This window comes from Saccopteryx bilineata, chromosome 1 (assembly GCF_036850765.1).
Source record: "Saccopteryx bilineata isolate mSacBil1 chromosome 1, mSacBil1_pri_phased_curated, whole genome shotgun sequence".
In the NCBI taxonomy this organism is placed as follows: domain Eukaryota; kingdom Metazoa; phylum Chordata; class Mammalia; order Chiroptera; family Emballonuridae; genus Saccopteryx; species Saccopteryx bilineata.
Window position 1 is genome coordinate 306,844,351 of NC_089490.1, and position 19,650 is coordinate 306,864,000.

Consider the following 19,650-nt stretch of genomic DNA (forward strand, 5'->3'; position numbering starts at 1 on the left):
ATTACCTAAAAGATAAATCATAAGGATACAAAATAAAAACAATAAGACAAATAATACAATAATAATATACAAGAACTTTCATGTACTCATAACTGTAGACCTACTTTTGCCCACCCCCTGTATGTGAACTTTTGTTTTATCTGCTCAATTTAGCTGTGAACCTAAAACTGCTCTAAAAAGTCTATTAAATAAAAAACTTCCGGCCCTGGCCGGTTGGCTCAGCGGTAGAGCGTCGGCCTAGCTTGCGGAGGACTCGGGTTCGATTCCCGGCCAGGGCACACAGGAGAAGCATCCATTTGCTTCTCCACCCTTCCGCCGCGCTTTCCTCTCTGTCTCTCTCTTCCCCTCCTGCAGCCAAGGCTCCATTGGAGCAAAGATGGACGGGGCGCTGGGGATGGCTCCTTGGCCTCTGCCCCAGGCGCTAGAGTCCCTCTGGTCGCGACAGGGTGACGCCCCGGAGGGGCAGAGCGTCGCCCCCTGGTGGGCGTGCCGGGTGGATCCCGGTCGGGCGCATGTGGGAGTCTGTCTGTCTCTCCCCGTTTCCACCTTCAGGAAAATACAAAAAAACAAACAAACTAGAGAAAATTATAACCTTCATGTCATTATTCAACTGTTTAGACATACAAATGATTAACTAGAACCTTCCTTTAGTAAAATGTGGCTCCATCACAACTGTGCTGTGAATGGTGACTCTCTAGCAACATTCTTGTGTCAGAGTAGAACCAGCAAAAACTAATGGCTCAGAATTAGGTTCAAACCTAGCTGAGGCAACTAACACCTCTAATTCTTTTGACAAATTACTGAACCTTGATAAATTACTATTTGTTACTATTTGTAAAATAGGTTTATCTTAAAAATGGAAGTTACCCAAACATAAATTAGGAGTCCAAATAATGTCAGGAGGAAAATAAAACCACAATTTTGTCTTAAAAACAACAACAAATACTTGCATATACGCTCTCAACTAAGCCCAAAACGTTGATGTTTTGGTGATAGTATTATAGGTAATTTATTATTCAGACTTCAATCTTACAAATTTTCTACAATAAACACCCATTATTTATATTCAGGAAATAGTTTTTAAAACCACAGCACAAAAAAAACACACCACAGCCCAGCCTGACCAGGCAGTGGCGCAGTGGGATGCGGAAGGACACGAGATCACCAGCTTGAGCGCGGGCTCATCTGGTTTGAGCAAGGCTCACCAGCTTGAGCCCAAGGTCGCTGGCTTGAGCAAGGGGTTACTCGGTCTGCTGAAGGCCCGTGGTCAAGGCACATATGGGAAAGCAATCAATGAACAACTAAGGTGTTGCAACAAAAAACTGATTGATGCTTCTCATCTCTGTTCCTGTCTGTGTGTGCTTTTAATTTTTGTATTTTTCTGAAGTTGGAAATGGGGAGGCAGTCAGACTCCCGCATGCACCCACAACCGGGATGGGATCCACCCGGCATGCCCACCAGAGGCGATGCTCTGCCCATCTGGGGCATTGCTCTGTTGCAATCAGAGCCATTCTAGCGCCTGAGGCAGAGGCCATAGAGCCATCCTCAGTGCCCGGGCCAACTTTGCTCCAATGGAGCCAATGGCTGTGGGAAGGGAAGAGAGAGACAGAGAAGAAGGAGAGGGGGAGGGGTGGAGAAGCAGATGGGCGCTTCTCCTGTGTGCCCTGGTTGGGAATCAAACCCGAGACTCCTGCATGCCAGGCCGACGCTCTACCATTGAGCCAACTGGCCAGGGCCTCCTGTCTGTTTGTCTCTATCTATCCCTCTCTCTGACTCTCTCTCTCTGTGTAAAATAAAAAATTAAAATCACAGCACAGCCTGACCTGTGGTGGCGCAGTGGATAAAGCGTCAACCTGGAAATACTGAGGTTGCCGGTTCAAAACCCTGGGCTTACCTGGTCAAGGCACATATGGGAGTTGATGCTTCCTGCTCCTCCCCCCACTTCTCTATAATAAATAAATAAAATCTTAAAAAAAAAAAAATCACAGCACAGCCTGACCTGTGGTGGTACAGTGGATAAAGCATCGACCTGGAATGCTGAGGTTGCCAGTTCGAAGCCCTAGGATTCCCTGGTCAAGGCACATATGGGAGTTGACACTTTCTGCTCCCCCCCCCCTCTCCTCTCTAAAAAATGAATAAATAAAATCTTAAAAAAAAAAAAACACAGCACAAAAACTGTAGAAAATAATATTTTATTGAAAGTTTTTCAATTGACAATGGAGCAAAGTACAATTTGACTCAAGCCTGCCCAACCAGCCTCAACTGCTATTGAAAGAATTCAAACACACAGGACAGGGTGGGACCCTTAGGTTTCATATCTGCCAATGTGGCAAAAAAAAAAAAAAAAAAAAAAAGGTGGGGGGGACAGATACAATGAGGCTCCCCCTTGTGTTAGGAACCTGGGTGGCAACCCTGGCTCCTGCTACAGGCAGAACACTGGAGGACAGGCTCCCCAAATGGGCAAAGTGGATCAAGGGCACCACCCTAGCAGAGCAGTGCACAAAAGCAAGCCAGCCTTTTCCTTCACACACAAGGCCTGCCTCAAAGAGAGTGAGGTGGCATTTTTACATTCACACCATGTTCTCTCCCTCCCATAGGGTCCTGGGATAGGGGCTCACAGTAGAAAGCACACTTTGGTCAGCCCAGGGGTCAGAGGTCGGGGGTAAGGGAAAGGCTATGTCAGGGAGAACAGAACAGCAAGTGAGAAAGAGGGCAGGTGGTCAGAAACGCAGAGTACCAGGCTAGAGCAAAGAAGCAGAGGTCGACAATGCTTACAGGATGCTGGCATCCCCTGCCAGCCACTCCAAATGGCACTCCTGGACCACGAGTCCATAGGTGGAAACTATAGGGTTTTCACACAGCTCACGCCAGAGATGTGGCTGGATTCCCTTCACTTTCCCCGTCTACTCTGGCCACTAGGTGTTGTGTGTGGGGGTGTGAAATCGACTTAAGAGTTACTTCAGCTAGATGGAAGGGCTTTGGGCAACAAGCTGCCTAACTTGCAACAGCAAGCCAAGAAAACCCATAGGAAGAAGAGTCAATGAGGATGGGGTTTAGGAAAAGAACTTGGAGGAGAAAAAGAGTGTAAATAGGCACTCAGAAACCAAACCTGTTAACCAAGGCTCTGTGGATACTAGCTCCTGTGTGACACTGATTTTGTGTAGAAGAGGAAAGGAGGGAAGGGGTGATGACCAGAGAAGACTGGAACTCTCTAATAACCAAGGACACCCTTCCCAATACCACGTCTGTCAACCATTGATGGCCATTCTCTCACCTATCCACAAAGAATTAAGACATAATAGTGATTTTTCCCAATTTAGGGCCTGGATAGGTAAAGAACCAGGGGATGGGACTGGGGAACAGAACAATTTCAGTTTTAACCACATAACTACTTTGGGAGAAACTGGTGAGCTGTCCCTTCCTTCCCCCTTATCCACACTTCCAATCACAGGTGAAAAAGCAACTTAAGCTTCTGAGGGTGGGACTAACCCCTTCACCCAACCCTCAATGTTCAATAAATAGAGGTGGTAGGAGAAGGGGGTGGGAAGGAACGAGGAACTGGAAGGCAGGGGTTATAGTTCATCATTCTTTAAAGTTCGTTTCTGTCCTGTGGACTGCTCCTTCTGTTCAGATTCTGTGGGGAGGTGGGGAGACAAAGGAACGAGAGTGGGTGAAATGGAGGGAACCGGCCCCAGTCCTGTGCAGGTATTTCCCCCAGACCCTACCAGGCTTTCTGGCATACGTCCAGCTGCACCCTCACCTGCTTCACGGCCTTCTAACTCAAGAGGTTCAGCATCTGCTGGTTCAGATCCTGTTTTGGGGAAGGAATAGTTTAGTGTCTATAGAAGGGGCTAATAAAGGGGTTGGCAAAATGTTTCTGCAAAAAGCTAGAGTAAATATTTTAGGATTTGTGGGCCACACTCAGTTTCTGCATTTTTTTTTCCTTTTAAATAACCTCCTAAAAACACAAAGATCGCTCATGGGCTGTCCAGAAACAGGCTCCGCCTGCCAGTTTGGCAATCCCTAGGCTAAGCAATGTCCATGTTCCCAGTTTTCCCAACTCACCCATCTCTTTCTCAGGTTCTGAAATGGGCTTTGCATCTTCAGTCTGGTCTGGAGGGAAAGCAGAAGGAAAATGTAGTCCCAGATGGGAAAGGAGGCTTTCTTCCTGCCTAGCCCGTGGACTCAGGCACCATACCCTCACCTGCTGGGCGGATGACCTTCTCCTCATGGACACTGGCACTGGCGTTGAGTGGAGGTTCTGCATGGGTTTCATTCTTGTCTTTGGGCCTGGGCCGGGGCTTGGCAAACTTGGCCTTATTGAGCAGATACTGCACCTCACGGTCCAAGGCCATCATCTTGGCCTCGATGTCTCTTGACAGCAATACTGGCTTCACTGTGGTGGAAAGCTTAGCCTGCTCAGCCATCGTTGCATTCTTCCAGGCCTGTGGGTAAGGCCAGCACAGGCTCAGAGCTAACAATGGAGATAGCAGACATCTCTGTCCCAGATGAAATACACCCCCAACTGGCCTCAGGTTCTTCTCTCAGACTTCAAATCACCTCTCTGGTCCTCAGCTCAACAGCAGAAAGCAGACTCCTCAGAATGGTATGTAAGGTTCTCCATAGGAAGTCTCAAACGTTAAGTTTCTGGCTTACATCCTATTATTTTAGACTTACTAGAGCTGAATGTCTTGATGATTCCCTTCTTGTCTCTCCACTTTTGAGGTCTAGTTCAAAACATATCCCCACACATCCAAAAAAGTTTCCACTTCACATGACAAATCAGTCTCAATTATCCAAACCCTGGCCTCTTTCTGAGTCTACCTCACCTCCCAGCTCCTCACGGCACCTTTCTCTAACCTGACAGGGATGGGCTTTGTTGCTCCTCCAATCTGACCACTCATGGCTCTTACCCTTGTTTGGGACTAATCAAACATAGTTTGAAACGCAAACATCTTCTACCTTCCCAATGAGCTGCTAAACCAGGAGGCAGAGGCCTCCTGAGTCTCCACTTCTCCCATGCTGCCTAGGATGGCATACTTCGCCAAGTAAGTATCCAGTTAAGTATTTACACAGGGATTACCCAGGTCTCATTGATGACCTTCTCTAACGTTGTCATCTCCACTTCAGTGAAGAGCTGGTCCATCTCTGGAATAAGCCGGGCTCCCCTGGAAGGCAGAGGGAGGCAGTCAGCTCAGGAGGAAGTGGGGTGTGAGTAGGGAGAAAGGAAAGCTGATGGGAACAGAAGTAGGTGGACTTGGCAAGGCTGAATAAGGAAGGCAGGGTTAAGGGGCTGCTCACTTGAGGAACATGCTGGAATGGTTGAGGAGATTATCAAGGGCAGACAGCCGTTCAGGCCACTTCTTGCGCTCTTCCACCCGAAAAAACAACCCTTGACACAGTTTCTTCAGATCAGCCAGCTTCTCCTTTAACATCTGACGGATGTGGGGTGGGAGTGGGCTGAGGGGTGAAAGGAGGCCAGGACAGCCCTGCACCCTTCTTGTGAGACACGTTTTTTTTTTTTTCAAATTTAGAGAGGACAGAGAGAGGGAGAGAGAGACAGAGAAGGAGAGAGAGAGAAGGGGGGAGGAGCAGGAAGCATCAACTCCCATATGTGCCTTGACCAGGCAAGCCCAGGGTTTCGAACCAGCAACCTCAGCATTTCCAGGTCGATGCTTTATCCACTGCGCCACCACAGGTCAGGCGCCCTGCACCCTTCTTTATGGCCTCACATCCCAGCTCTTCTCACCTTCTCTGACCCCAGAAGGAGAGAGCTCCCATCCCACCCATCATATCTGAGGAGACCCCTCACCACTGTGGTGGCCTCAAAGCCTTCATCCTCCAGCCAAGTGGAAGCAGCGCTGAGCCTCCCAGAGATCTCTTCCCGCTGTTCCTCAGTGGACACTTCCTGGTACTCGGGCTGGTACAGCTTGTCCTAAGGAGGTAGACAGTGCAAACATGCGAGTCCAAGGGCAAGACTCACAGCCAGACCCTCCCCAGATACAGGCCCCAGGGCAAATGTGCCTCCCACCCTACCAACCTGGGTCTCGAAGATGAAAGCTTCCAAGCTGTTGGCAGCTTTCTCCCGTTCCTGCTTCTCTAGGTCTCGGACTGTTAAGTCTTGAAGTCTGAGACAAAAGGAGAGACAGGCATGAGGGAGGGGGCATGTGCACCCAGAGGCACCACCGTACATCCTACCTCCCTCCACATATACATGACTACAGCCACAAACATACAGTCCAGTCTTGACTCACTTCTGTGCTGACCGAGTCAGCTCATCCTCGGACAAGTCAGGCAGGTCCAGAACAACCAGCTCCACTCCAATCTCCTCTACCACTCTTTGCTTACGGGAGGGTTTCTGCTTCTTTTCCTCCTCTGGGCCTGGAGGGATACCCTCAGACCCTGTCTCCTCCTTGTCACTTGGCTTCTGTGGGAAGAGATGATGTCAGAAAAAGCTTAGGCCCTTCATTTCTTTTTTTCCTTTTTTTTTGTGTGTGTGTGTATTTTTCTGAAGTTGGAAACAGGGAGGCAGTCAGACAGACTCCTGCATGCGCCTGACCGGGATCCACCCAGCATGCCCACCAGAAGGCGATGCTCTGCCCATCTGGGGCGTCGCTCTGTTGCAACCAGAGCCATTCTAGCGCCTGAGGCAGAGGCCACAGAGCCATCCTCAGCGCCCGGGCAAACTTTGCTCCAATGGAGCCTTAGCTGCGGGAGGGAAAGAGAGAGACAGAGAAGAAGGAGAGGGGGAGGGGTGGAGAAGCAGATGGGCGCTTCTCCTGTGTGCCCTGGCTGGGAATCGAACCCGGGACTCCTGCACGCCAGGCCGACGCTCTACCACTGAGCCAATCGGCCAGGGCCTCTTCTTTTATATATAGAGAAAGAGGAGAAAGATGAGTAGCATCAACTAGTAGTTGCTTCACTTTGTTTATTTATTGACCCTAGCCAGTTGGCTCAGTGCACAGAGCATTGGCCTGACGTATGGACATCCCAGGTTCAATTCCTTCCTAGTCAGAGCACACAAGAGAAGCAACCATCTGCTTCTCTCCCCCCTCACCCTTCTCCTCCCATAGCCAGTGGTTTGATTGGTTCAAGCATTAGCCTGGGCACTGAGGATAGCTTGGTTAGTCTGAGCACATCAACCTCAGGTGTTAAAAATAGCTCAGGTGGTGGTGCAGTGGTTAGAGCATTGGACTGTGACATAGAGGACCCAGGTTCGAGGCCCCGAGATCACCAGCTTGAGCATGAGCTCATCGGGTTTGAGCAAGGCTCACTAGCTTGAGCCCCAGGTCGCTGGCTTGAGCAAGGGGTCACTCAGTCTGCTGTAGCCCCCCCCCCATCAAGGCACATATGAGAAAGCAATCAATGAACAACGAAGGTGCCACAAGTAAGAATTGATGCTTTTCATCTCTCCCCCTTCCTGTCTGTCTGTCCCCCTCTGTCTCTCTGTGTCTCTGTCACAAACAAAAAACAAAAAACAACAAAACAACCTCAGTTGATTGAGTATAGGCGGGGTTTGCTGGGTGGATCCTGGTCAGAGTGCATGCAGGAGTCTGTCTCACCATCTCCCCTCCTCTCACTTAAGAAAAAAAACTGTACCTAGATACAATGGAATACTACTCAGCCATAAGAAATGATGACATAGTGCCATTTACAACAACATGGATGGACCTTGATAACATTATACTAAGTGAAATAAGTAACCCAGAAAGAGCTAAAAACTATGATTTCATACATAGGTGGGATATAAAACCGAGACTCATGGGCATAGAAAAGTGAAGTGGTTACCAAGGGGAGGGGACTGCAGGGAGGAAGTGGGAGGAAGGGTGTAAAGAGATACAAATATAAGGTGACAGAAAATAACTTAACTTTGGGTGATGGCTATTCTGTACAACATAATCAACAGTTTAAATGCTATAGAAATGTTTTCTTGAAACCTATGTGTGTACTCTTATTGATCAATGTCACCCTGTTAAATTTAATTAAAATTAAAAAAAAAGAATTGTTTTTTTTTTAAAATTTTTTTTTTAAGATACATTTATTTATTTATTTATTCATTTTTAGAGAGGAGAGAGAGAGAGAGAGAGGAGAGAGAGACAGAGAGAGAGAGAAAGGGGAGGAGCTGGAAGCATCAACTCCCATATGTGCCTTGACCAGGCAAGCCCAGGGTTTCGAACCGGCGACCTCAGCATTTCCATGTTGACGCTTTATCCACTGCGCCACCACAGGTCAGGCAAAAAAAAGAATTGTTTTTTTAATAATTGCTTCTCATCCATGCCTTGACCAGGGGCTCAAGCTGAGCCAGTGACCTCATGCTCCAGCGAGCAACCTTGGGATCATGTAAATGATCCCACACTCAAGCCAGCAACCTCAGGGTTTCAAACCTGGGTCCTCAGCATCCCGGGCCAATGCTCAATCCACTGTGCCACCACCAGTCAGGCAAGCTTAAGCCCTTCTATCCTCCACAGGCGGGGCTTGAGGGGAAGAAAAACAAGGCAGGCATCTGCTGTCGTAGCCTCTGGGTTCAGCCTGGCCTTACTCTGCATGTAGCAGCTTACCTGGGCCTCAGACTTTTCTCCATTTTCTTTGTCTGTGGTCTTTTCTCCCTCAGGGGCTACATCTCCCTTAGACACAGGGGGTGGGGGCTGAGAGGTGTCCTCCACGGGGGCCTCAGCTTCCTCCTTGAGCTCTGCTTGCTCTCCAGGCTCATCCCTACTCCCCTCAGCAAGGCCTTCCTCTTCCTCCTGGGACACAATTACAGACAAACCACAGAGGACAGTCAGGACCCGTGGAACAAGACCAGCTTAGCAATGCCAGGCCCCACTGCTTTGCTTTGAAAGGGCTCACGACTAGGAGATAGAGGACAATTGTACAGAAATGGGCAAATGGGTTGTTTACACTGCAGTGGTCTCGTTAGACAAAGGAGAAGGGTCTGGAGATGAGGGGAATGGGCCTTGGACCTCGAGCACAGGGAGAAAGCAGAACGCAGAGGTTATGGTTACTCATCAGGGGTGGAGAAGAAAGGAAGATCTATTAAACTCCAGGCAGCTGGGACACCCACCCTAACCATTTTTCAGGCTCTCCTGGCTCCATTCTGGGCTTACCTGGATCATGTTAGTACCATTCTCTTTGGTATCTGCTGTGGTGCCACCTCCAAATAGGCTGGAGATAGTGTTGCCAAGTTCTAGGGGTAAGAAAGCCCAACAGCTCAAAGTGGGCCACAACAATCACCCCACCTCCTAATTCAAGGGCAATACTTTCCCACCTCCCCAATATGCGTACAAGTATATTCCCTCTCTTGCTCTGTCTTTCTCTCTCACACCCATACACACACACAATTGCATATACACTCATGTGCATGCACATCTTACTAGTCAGAGTTGATTCTTCTTCTGGGCTGTCTTCCACCAGTGTCTCAAAAACAGACTCCACCTGAAAACAGGGATTCAACATGAAGAAATGGCTGTGGCCAGGTTGCTCAGTTGGTTACAAGCATCATTCCAATATGCAAGGTTGCAGGTTTAGTCCCTGGTCAGGGCACATACAAGAATCAACCAATGAGGCCCTGGCCAGTTGGCTCAGTGGTAGAGCGTCGGCCTGGCGTGTAGGAGTCCCGGGTTCGATTCCCGGCCAGGGCACACAGGAGAAGCGCCCATCTGCTTCTCCACCTGTCCCCCTCTCCTTCCTCTCTGTCTTTCTCTTGTCCTCCCGCAGCCAAGGCTCCACTGGAGCAAAGTTTGCCCGGGTGCTGAGGATGGCTCTGTGGCCTCTGCACTATTCAGGCACTAGAATAGCTCTGATTGCGGCAGAGCATCGCCCCCTGGTGGGCATGCCGGGTGGATCCCGGTCGGGCGCATGCGGGAGTCTGTCTGACTGCCTCCCCGTTTCCAGCTTCGGAAAAGAACAAAACAAAACAAAAAAAGAATCAACAAATGAATACATAAATAAGTGGAAAACAAGTTGATATTTCTCTTTCTCCCTAAAATCAATAAATGAACTAAGGGAAAAAAAAAAAAAGAAATGCACACGTGAACCCATTTTTTTGCCACAAACCTCCTGCCATGGTGGGGGTCTGTTTATGCATACCCACATAACTCCCAGCTGTGCAGGCTATTCTCTCACCTCCCTTTTTCTAAAGGCTCTAGGATAAAGTCACCTTCCCACCTCTGATTATGAGCCCTCTGAGGACGGGATCACTTTTCTTGCCTCACAGTCCTGCACTTCACTCAACAACAGAATAGGCCATTATTTCCCATACTATGCTTTAAAAGATATTGGCCCTCAGCCCTGGCCAGTTGGCTCAGTGGTAGAGTGTCGGCCTGGCGTGTGGGAGTCCCGGGTTTGATTCCTGGCCAGGGCACACAAGAGAAGCGCCCATTTGCTTCTCCACCCCCTCCCCCTCTCCTTCCTCTCTGTCTCTCTTCCCCTCCCGCAGCCAAGGCTCCATTGGAGCAAAGTTTGCCCGGGCGCTGAGGATGGCTCTATGGCCTCTGCCTCAGGCGCTAGAATGGCTCTGATTGCGGCAGAGCGACGCCCCAAGATGGGCAGAGCATCGGGTGGATCCCAGTTGGGCACATGCAGGAGTCTGTCTGACTGCCTCCCCATTTCCAACCTCAGAAAAATTTAAGAAAAAAAAAAAAAAAAGATATTGGCCCTCAGAATTGTTCTTCAAAAATGGGTTCCTTGGTCATTGTAGAGTCCCTGATATTTACAATGCCCATAAGCATTTACAAGCTACAAGAAGGGCCATACCAAGTTCCTGGTTAACTTCATTTAGAGCCAAGATTTATTTAACCTCCAAACCCTTTTCATTTCTCGTGTTCTGGAAAAGGCTGATGGGGCCTGGGCCCTCGCCCTGTACACAGGGTGTTCCTCTGTGCTCACCCTGTCTAGGCTGAGCACACCACTCTCGTCCAGGTTGAAGTGAGCCTTGATGCCCTTGGACTCGTAGTTGGGATACTTCTTGAAGCTCTCACCCACACCTTTTAGCTTGACTGTGGTCAGATTCTGGGAGCCAAATACCCTGGTTGAGAGGAAAGAGCAGTTCAGGGGAACCTACCCACAGTCTGCCTCCAGCTCTTGACTACACAGCTTCCGGCAAGAGATGTTGAGGCCCTCACTTAGGACACACTCAGGAGGAGGGCAGCACTCACCGAAGATCCTCAGGCCCCAGGAAGCCCAGGTCACCATAGTTGATGTAGAAGTTGAAATCATGGCTGTAGCGGTTAAAGGTGATAACTTTGCGTTGAGGATAAGGCCCCATCCGAGAGAAGAGAACACGTTTATTGTGCTTCAGGCTTTGAACACCAGGCTCCTCCTCTACCTCCCTGGTGAACTCAACCTACAAAGCAGGCAAAGAAGGCACACTGAAAAACCAGACCAGGTTCCAGAATAAGGGTGGGTGAGAAATAGCAACTGACGAAAGAGACAGAAACAGACTAGAGAAGACAAAGGGGCAGTCACACTTGGAGACGTAAAGGGAGTTTGTCACCTGGTAAGACAGGCTAACTCACCAGGATGGGGTAGATCACTGCATCTCGAACTATAAATGGCTTCACCTTGAAGGCTTTGCTGAGAGCGGCTGCCTGGTATACAGCCCCCATAGCGGCTGCTTCATCTGCATTGATGTTCTTCCCCAGCTCCTCCCTGTCAAAGCCCCAAGTTTCAGCGTTGTCTATTCTGTAGCTCCCAGCCTGGCCGCCCTCCCCTTGGCCTTCCAGCTGCTCAGCCCTGGAGTCTTAGACTCCACACTCACTTGCCCACAGCCTTCAGAAGAACCTCCTGAACTTTGGGCACCCGAGTGGCTCCACCCACCAGGATCACCTGCTCAATCTCATCCTGCAGAGTGAGAAAGAATGTGAAATGGGACAGCATGTAATTGACTCTCCTCCTCAGCATGACTGTTCCTTTAATGATCCTGCTCCTTCCTCCCACCATCTAATCACTTTCTATCCCATCTGTCTCCTACCCCAGGCCCACTGCCAACTACCCACTCACCAAATTCATTCTGGCACTCTGGAGAGCCTGCTGCACAGGCCCAGGCACCCGCTCAAATAGGTCTGCACACAACTCTTCAAACTCCATTCGAGTCACTTTTGCCTTGAAATCCACATCATCCATGAGGCCTTCAATCTGGGGGGAGGATAAGTAGTGTTATAGTTCTCACCCAGGTCCTGCTTCCTGGATGGGCAGGCCAGAAACCAAGGGAACAGGATTTCAGAATGATGGCAGGAGACGTGGGAAGAGGGGATGGGCCACACTGTACAAGTAGCCTAGCTCAGGATAGTGAGGTCCTTCACCCTCTTGGTGAGGAATATTGCTCTCAACCAGCAACATGTGGGTACCTGTGCCATGTGGTCAGCATTGGCACTCAGGACAGTTTTGAGTCGATTAGCCTCACGTAGCAGCTTGGCCATGGCACGGGGGTTCTCCCTCACATCCTTCACTTTCTGGCCCTTGCGCTGCTCATTGAAAAGCCCAGCCAAGTGCTCACGTAGCCGGAGCTCCATCTCCAGGCCCCCCAGGGTACGGTCAAACCTGTTCAGAAAAGAGAACAGGGGCAAGAGTGAGGAACACATGAGGTCCCTTCATCTACATAGGAACTTGACTCTCATCCCACACAGTGACAATTCATCCACTGCTCATTCAAGTGTAATTCCTGAGCATCAACTATATATGGGGATGCAACTGTAAGAAGAAAAAAGACAGGGTCTCTGCTGTCAAGGAGCTTACAATCTAGTAGTCAAATAACCATATAAATGTGAAACTGTAGCCTGACCAGGCGGTGGTGCAGTGGGTAGAGTGTTGGACTGGAATGCGGAGGACCCAGGTTCGAGACCCCGAGGTCGCCAGCTTGAGCGCGGATTCATCTGGTTTGAGCAAAGGCTTGTCAGCTTAGACCCAAGGTTGCTGGCTCAAGCAAGGGGTTACTCGGTCTGCTGAAGGCCCACGGTCAAGGCACATATGAGAAAGCAATCAATGAACATCTAAGGTGTTGCAATGAAAAACTAATGATTGCCTGGCCTGTGGTGATGCAGTGGATAATCCTTTGGCCTGGAATGCCAAGGTTGCCGGTTCGAAACCCTGGGCTTCCCTGGTCAAGGCACATACAACAAGCAAGCAATGAACAACTAACATGAAGCAACTATACATGAAGCAACTATGAGTTGATACTTCCCATTCCATGCTCCCCTTTCTCTCCTGTCTCTGTAAAATCAATAAATAAAGTATTTAAAAAAAAAACAACTAATGATAGATGCTTCTCATCTCTCTCCGTTCCTGTCTGTTCCTATCTATCCCTCTGACTCTGTCTCTGTAAAAAAATAAATAAGTAAGTGAAACTGTAACCACTCATGTTATAAAGGAAAGTCAGACAATGCTACTAGAGCCAAACATTAAAAATTTCAGCTATTTAGAGATGTCATAGAAAGTTCTATGAAGTGCTGCCTAAGGTGAAACCTGAAGGATGAGTTGGAGTTAACTAGGTGAGGAGGACAAAACATTGCAGGCATAGGAAACAATATGTGTAAAGATCTTCAGGTAGAAAAGAACATTGTAAATTCCAAATGAGGGCAAGTATGGTTGAAGTTCAAAGAGCAAGAGGCTCAGGGTTAGAAACAAGCACACAGGCCCAGCATTAAAGGCCAAGGGACAGACTCAGAACCACTGGTGGATTTTTAAAGAAACTGGTTATAATCAAGTTGGCATTTCCAAAAGAACCCTCTAGCTGTAATGTAGAGAAAGAACTGGAGGGAGCCCACACTGGAAGCAAATCTTTGAAATTCTGCAGGAAGAGGTAATGGTAGTTTGAACTAGAATAGTGATTGGCAAACTCATTAGTCAACAGAGCCAAATATCAACAGTAAAACGACTGAATTTCTTTTGAGAGCCAATTTTTAAAAAAATTAATTTTAGCCTGACCAGGCGGTGGCACAGTGAATAGAACGTCGGACTGGGATGCAGAAGACCTAGGTTCGAGACCCCGAGGTCGCCAGCTTGAGCGTGGGCTCATCTGGTTTGAGCAAAAACTCACCAGCTTGGACCCAAGGTCGCTGGCTCGAGCAAGGGGATACTCGGTCTGCTGAAGGCCCATGGTCAAGGCACATATGAGAAAGCAATCAATGAACAACTAAGGTGTCGCAATGTGCAACGAAAAACTAATGATTGATGCTTCTCATCTCTCCGTTCCTGTCTGTCCCTGTCTATCCCTCACTCTGACTCTCTGTCTCTGTAAAAAAATAAAAAAATAAGTAAAAATTAAAATTAATTTTAATGGGGTGACATTGATAAATCAGGGTACATATGTTCAGAGAAAACATCTCTAGGTTATTGAGAGCCAAATTTTTTAAACTTAAACTATATAGGTAGGGACTTGGCCGGTTGGCTCAGCGGTAGAGTGTCAGCCTGGCGTGCGGGGGACCCGGGTTCGATTCCTGGCCAGGGCACATAGGAGAAGCGCCCATTTGCTTCTCCACTCCCTCCCCTCCTTCCTCTCTGTCTCTCTCTTCCCCTCCCGCAGCCAAGGCTCCATTGGAGCAAAGATGGCCCGGGCGCTGGGGATGGCTCCTTGGCCTCTGCCCCAGGTGCTAGAGTGGCTCTGGTCGCGGCAGAGCGACGCCCCGGAGGGGCAGAGCATCGCCCCCTGGTGGGCAGAGCGTGGCCCCTGGTGGGTGTGCCGGGTGGATCCCGGTCGGGTGCATGCGGGAGTCTGTCTAACTGTCTCTCCCCGTTTCCAGCTTCGGAAAAAAAAAAACAAAACTATATAGGTAGGTACATTCCTTATCGAATGTGGTGTTTTGTGGGGAGCCACACTCAAGGGGCCAAAGAGCCGCAGTTTGCCGACCAGGGAACTAGGATGACAGTAGTAGAGGTGGATGAAAAAGGATGGGTTTAAGAAGTAAGACAATGGCCCTGGACGGTTTGCTCAGCGGTAGAGTGTCAGGCCGGCGTGTAGAAGTCCCAGGTTCAATTCCCAGCCAGGGCACATAGGAGAAGCGCCCATCTGCTTCTCCACCCCTCCCCTTCTCCTTCCTCTCTGTCTCTCTCTTCCCCTCCTGCAGCCAAGACTCCATTGGAGCAAAGTTGGCCCGGGCGCTGAGGATGGCTCCATGGCCTCTGCCTCAGGCGCTAGAATGCTCTGGCTGCAACAGAACAATGCCCCAGATGGGCAGAGCATTGCCCCCTGGTGGGCAGGCCGGGTGGATCCCAGTCGGGTGCATGCAGGAGTCTATCTGACTGCCTCTCTGCTTCTAACTTCGGAAAAATACAAAAAAAAAGAAAGAAAAAGAAAAAGAATTAAGGCAATGTCAGTGATAAGTTATTTAAGTAAACTATAACTGGGAAGACAGCAAATGAAAAGAGTGGGTGTGATAACCTACATATGGCCTATAGCTCTATGAATTTTCTTAGTTCAGTAGGTTCCCTGATTTTCAATGTTACCACACTGTCCTCTTCTAAACCATTCTATTTTCCCCTTGCTTTTTGGCAGAAGGACCCTACAATGATCGATGCAGCATTCGTGTAGGGAGTAAGAAAGTGTGCCAGTAGTCCCTCCAAGAAGACACTCCCAACCTGAGGGTCTCTCAGCAAGCAGCCTTCATCCCAGCAACAACTTACCCCACTCCCTGGATTTGCAGCTGTGGCTGCATCCCTGCCTCCTTAGTCTTCACTGTCTGGTAGGTTACGATGGTACACACAGTGCTGCCTGAGCCCATGTCATAAAACATGACATTCTGTGGAGACATCAAATCAACTGTCACTGGAACCTTATCCATCTCCAGGGTGCTTGCCTGCTTCCAAGAGGCTGCACCAACTCTCATCTCAAAGCTCAATGGCTCCAACAAGAGCTGAGAGAAGGTGGTGTATGCCAACAAAATGCAAGAGTCTGACCAGTAGTGGCACAGTGGATAGAGCATTGACCTGGGATGCTGAGGTCTCAGGTTTGAAACCCCTAGGTCACCAGCTTGAGCACGGGCTCATCTGACTTGAATACAGGGTCACCAGCTCAAACTCAAAGTCGCTGGATTGAGCTGCCTGGTCAAGGCACGTATGAGAAGCAATCAAAGAACAAGTAAAAGTGACGCAATTACAAGTTGATGCTTCTCATATCTCTCCCTTCCTATCTCTCTCCTGTCTTGCTCTCTTTCTCTCTTTAAAAAAAGAAAAAATAAAGCCTGACCTTGGTGGTATAGCGGATGAAGTGTCAACCTGAAATGCTGAGTTCGCTGGTTCGAAATCCTGGGATTGCTGGATCAAGGCACATACGAGAAGCAACTACTACGTGCTGATGTTTGCCCCTTCTCCCCCGACCCTTTTTCTCTCTCCTCTTTTTTTAAAAGATTTATTTATTTATTCATTTTAGAGAGGAGAGGAGAGAGAGAGAGAAAATGGGGGAGGAGCAGGAAGCATCAACTCCTATATGACCAGGCAAGCCCACGGTTTCGAATCAGCAATCTCAGTGTTCCAGGTTGACGCTTTCTTTATACACTGCACCACCACAGGTCAGGGAATAAATAAAATCTTAAAATAAAAAAAAAAAGGATGCAAAATGAGCCAAATGGCCTCCATCCTGAGAACAAGTCACCCTGCAAGTCTTGTCAGAAGCTCCCCTCTGGCTCACCTGGGCAGTGGTGTTGATATCCTTCCGACGGAAGACGCCGTAGCTGAGGGCGGTGGCAGTGTTGTCGTTGATAAGCTGCAGCACTTTAAGGCCAGCCATGTGAGCAGCCTGCAGCACAGCTCGGCGCTCAGCCTGATTGAAGAAGGCTGGCACAGTGATCACTGCGTCCTTGATGGGCTGTTCTACAGAAGACAACAGTATGGGGTTCCCACCAGCTCTATACCTTAGACCAGGGGTCCCCAAACTTTTTACACAGGGGGCCAGTTCACTGTCCCTCAGACCGTTGGAGGGCTGGACTATAAAAAAAAACTATATACAAATCCCTATGCATACTGCACATATCTTATTTTAAAGTAAAAAAACAAAACAGGAACAAATACAATATTTAAGATAAAGAACAAGTAAATTTAAATCAACAAACTGACCAGTATTTCAGTGGGAACTATGCTCCTCTCACTGACCACCAATGAAAGAAGTGCCCCTTCTGGAAGTGCAGCGGGGGCCGGATAAATGGCCTCAGGGGGCTGCATGCAGCCCGCGGGCCGTAGTTTGGGGACCCCTTGCCTTAGACGAGCGTTTTCCAGCCTTTGCACTATTGATGTGACACTTCGGGCCAGATAATTCTTTGTTGTGGGGGCTGTCTCGTGCACTGTAGGATGTCTGGCAGAATACCTAGCTTCTATTCACTAAATGCCAGAGCAGCTCCCCAGATGAGACAACCAAAATGCCTTCAGACACAGCCAAATATTCTCTAAGAGGCAAAACGGTCTCTACCTGAGATCCTACAACACCTGGACACCAACCTTGGCCACTCACCTGCAAAATCTTCAGCCAGGGAACGGGAGTAATTGAGAACCATGCCCAGTACCTCCTCAGGTGAGAACTGCAGCTGCCTAGGGGAAGGGAGACAATTAGAGGCAAGGGAAGCCAGGCACTAAGGGAGGGGTACTTCTCCAGTGGAGCACTCACGGGCTGATTTGGAAGTACACAGTCTGCCTCTGAGGGTCGAAGCCTAACTCATGCTCTGGGAAACGGTCCCTGTAAAGGGCCACATGGGGATTATTCTCCTGCTTCCCCAGGAGATGCAGGAAGTAACGCAGTGTAGCCTTTGGATTCTTGATGGCCTGAGAGAAGGGAAAAAAAGAACAGAGCATTAGGTTCCCAAGCCCACCATCAGCTTCCTTTTACATCAGAGACTGATAAGGAAACAGACTCTGGGTCTGTAAGCTCCTCTTCCTCTGCTCAGTGCCTCTGGGATGAGGGGTGGGCTGCTAGCTTACCAGGCTTGCTGCACTGTCTCCAAAGAATCTTTCATTTTCTTTCAGAGTAACAGTCACTGGGGTTTTCCTCCGAGATTCCCTGAAGAAAAGATATTGGGCCCAGGTGCCTATAGCAAGGTGTGAACCCAGGAGCCTCAACGACCCATACAATCAATCACTCCAACACCAAAGTCTGTGTGGGCACTTTGAAGAACACAGCAGCTTGGAGCCCAGACTCCCTTTTTCCCCACCCCTGGCACTGGGGCTGCCCTCACTTGTTCAAGACAATTTCCATGGGCACTCCAGGCTTGACGATGGCCACCTTCATGGACTCACTGCCCAGGTCCACAGACATCACTGCCAGCATGTCTGAAGCGGAAACAGATTTGTCAATTAGCCCCTCTTTCCCCAACTTCCTGAGGCTCCTCTAATCTAAGCACACCATTTTCCATAGAGCAGCGGTTCTCAACCTGAGGGTTGCGACCCCGGCGGGGGTCGCAACCCACAGGTTGAGAACCGCTGCCATAGAGGTTAAGACAGCAACAGACAAAGAAAAAGGCCTGAGTCCAGAAACTCAAAGAGTCCGGAGGCTTTGAACCAAGAGTCCCACTGTCCCTTCCCACCATGCAGCATTCATCATTCACTCATTTATTCCTCCTTTCATCCTTCTGCTAGGGTACCCACCACTCAGTGCCAACAGGTCTGCTAAGAGCACAACCATCAAGGCCCAACAGGCTATCCTCCTCTGCCTCCTGACAGCGGCTACCATTGTGCCCCTGGGGAAGAGAAAAACAACACTTGTAACTAGATACCTTGAGTGAAGGAGACAGAACCTCATCCGAAACAGAGAAGATTCATACCTACTTCTTTGTCACCCAGGGCAGAGCAGCCTACATCTCTTCTTCCTCCCTCCTAAAGAGAACTAAGCCTCTCATCACTCACGGAAGTGCCCCCATAAAGGTGCAGGTGAAACAGCAAGGACGACAGAAGAGGACCAGACCCCTATTGCATAAGTAATAATTGCTGCACCAACGCACTGGTCCTGCTGTCAAATATCTGGGCTGCAGCCACAGATCCCAGCCCGGCTATCAACCACCTCCCCACACCTGAAGTTTCCCACACCTGAAGCTCCCCCGCCCTCACGGGAAGCCAGGCCGGGCCTGGAAAGCAACTGAGAGATAGTGACTTTAAGGGAAGCTAGGATGGAAGAAGGGGCTCTCCACTCTTCGGCATATCCGTTCGGGTTGTGTCCCCCACCGCTGCCTGCACAGACGCTGTGTCGGGAACTTAAGGTTCATTCCCCGGCGAGTACCGAGTGCCCGTAGTTCACCTAACCATCACCTGACAAAGGCGGCGGTTCCTACTTCCAGAAACGGGTCCCGGCCCACTATAGCGTTGGGGGCGCCCCGGGATCAAGCTGTGGGGAGCCAAGAGTACTGTGTCTGTGCGGCCCTCACCCTCACTACCAACCCATTCCCAGAGCTAGCACGTTGCCTCCCTCTAGGAGGGATGGCCGGCTTCCATCGCCATCCCTACCTCCTCTACCTTTTGCCTCCGCTTCTGTGGTCTGAGCTTTAAAGCAAACGCAGCGGCAGACGTAAGGACGAGGACGGTAGCGCGACCCCCAGCCCGCGCCCTTCACGACTCCCTTCGGTTTGCAAACTGTTACATTAGCTACCAACCTCGCAGCGGCGTCTCGCGCACCAACCGGTCCCGGACGCGGCGCACGTTCATTGGAGCTTCCGCCGCCCGGCCCTGCGCCGCACCGCTTGC

General features: G+C 49.6%; 1 protein-coding gene across 6 annotated transcripts; it reads right to left on the reverse strand.

Annotated features, from left to right (window-relative positions):
- Positions 1 to 2,176: 2,176 nt before the first annotated feature.
- HYOU1 (hypoxia up-regulated 1) lies at positions 2,177 to 19,626 on the reverse strand. Of its 6 annotated transcripts, none has more exons than XM_066246386.1 (27): positions 19,560 to 19,577; positions 19,219 to 19,294; positions 18,562 to 18,653; positions 18,153 to 18,246; positions 17,899 to 17,977; positions 17,588 to 17,742; positions 17,435 to 17,511; positions 16,619 to 16,800; positions 15,616 to 15,731; positions 12,345 to 12,537; positions 11,998 to 12,132; positions 11,756 to 11,838; positions 11,514 to 11,646; positions 11,154 to 11,341; positions 10,885 to 11,023; positions 9,372 to 9,432; positions 9,105 to 9,184; positions 8,559 to 8,744; positions 6,255 to 6,427; positions 6,041 to 6,128; positions 5,813 to 5,935; positions 5,302 to 5,435; positions 5,084 to 5,168; positions 4,205 to 4,445; positions 4,066 to 4,113; positions 3,761 to 3,811; positions 2,177 to 3,634 (listed from the first exon to the last, which is right to left on the reverse strand). In XM_066246386.1, exons 3-27 carry the CDS (start codon positions 18,644 to 18,646, stop codon positions 3,573 to 3,575), a joined length of 2,991 nt encoding a protein of 996 aa, XP_066102483.1. In that variant the 5' UTR covers positions 18,647 to 18,653; positions 19,219 to 19,294; positions 19,560 to 19,577; the 3' UTR covers positions 2,177 to 3,572. The 6 variants fall into 6 exon arrangements, with proteins under 6 accessions (XP_066102483.1, XP_066102451.1, XP_066102473.1 ...); XM_066246354.1 differs by lacking the exon at positions 19,560 to 19,577 and adding an exon at positions 19,423 to 19,550; XM_066246376.1 differs by lacking the exon at positions 19,560 to 19,577 and adding an exon at positions 19,414 to 19,550.
- Between the last annotated feature and the right edge of the window lie 24 nt (positions 19,627 to 19,650).

Bases quoted from the DNA above. Each gene is read 5' to 3' on its own strand.
- HYOU1 (XM_066246397.1), bottom strand. From the start codon at position 18,646: ATGGTAGCCGCTGTCAGGAGGCAGAGGAGGATAGCCTGTTGGGCCTTG. The intron at 9,433-10,884 runs GTGAGCACAGAG...CCCTGTTTTCAG, and splicing joins GTGTGCTCAGCCTAGACAGG to GTGGAGTCTGTTTTTGAGAC. The intron at 9,185-9,371 runs GTAAGATGTGCA...TCTTACCCCTAG, and splicing joins AGAAGAATCAACTCTGACTA to AACTTGGCAACACTATCTCC.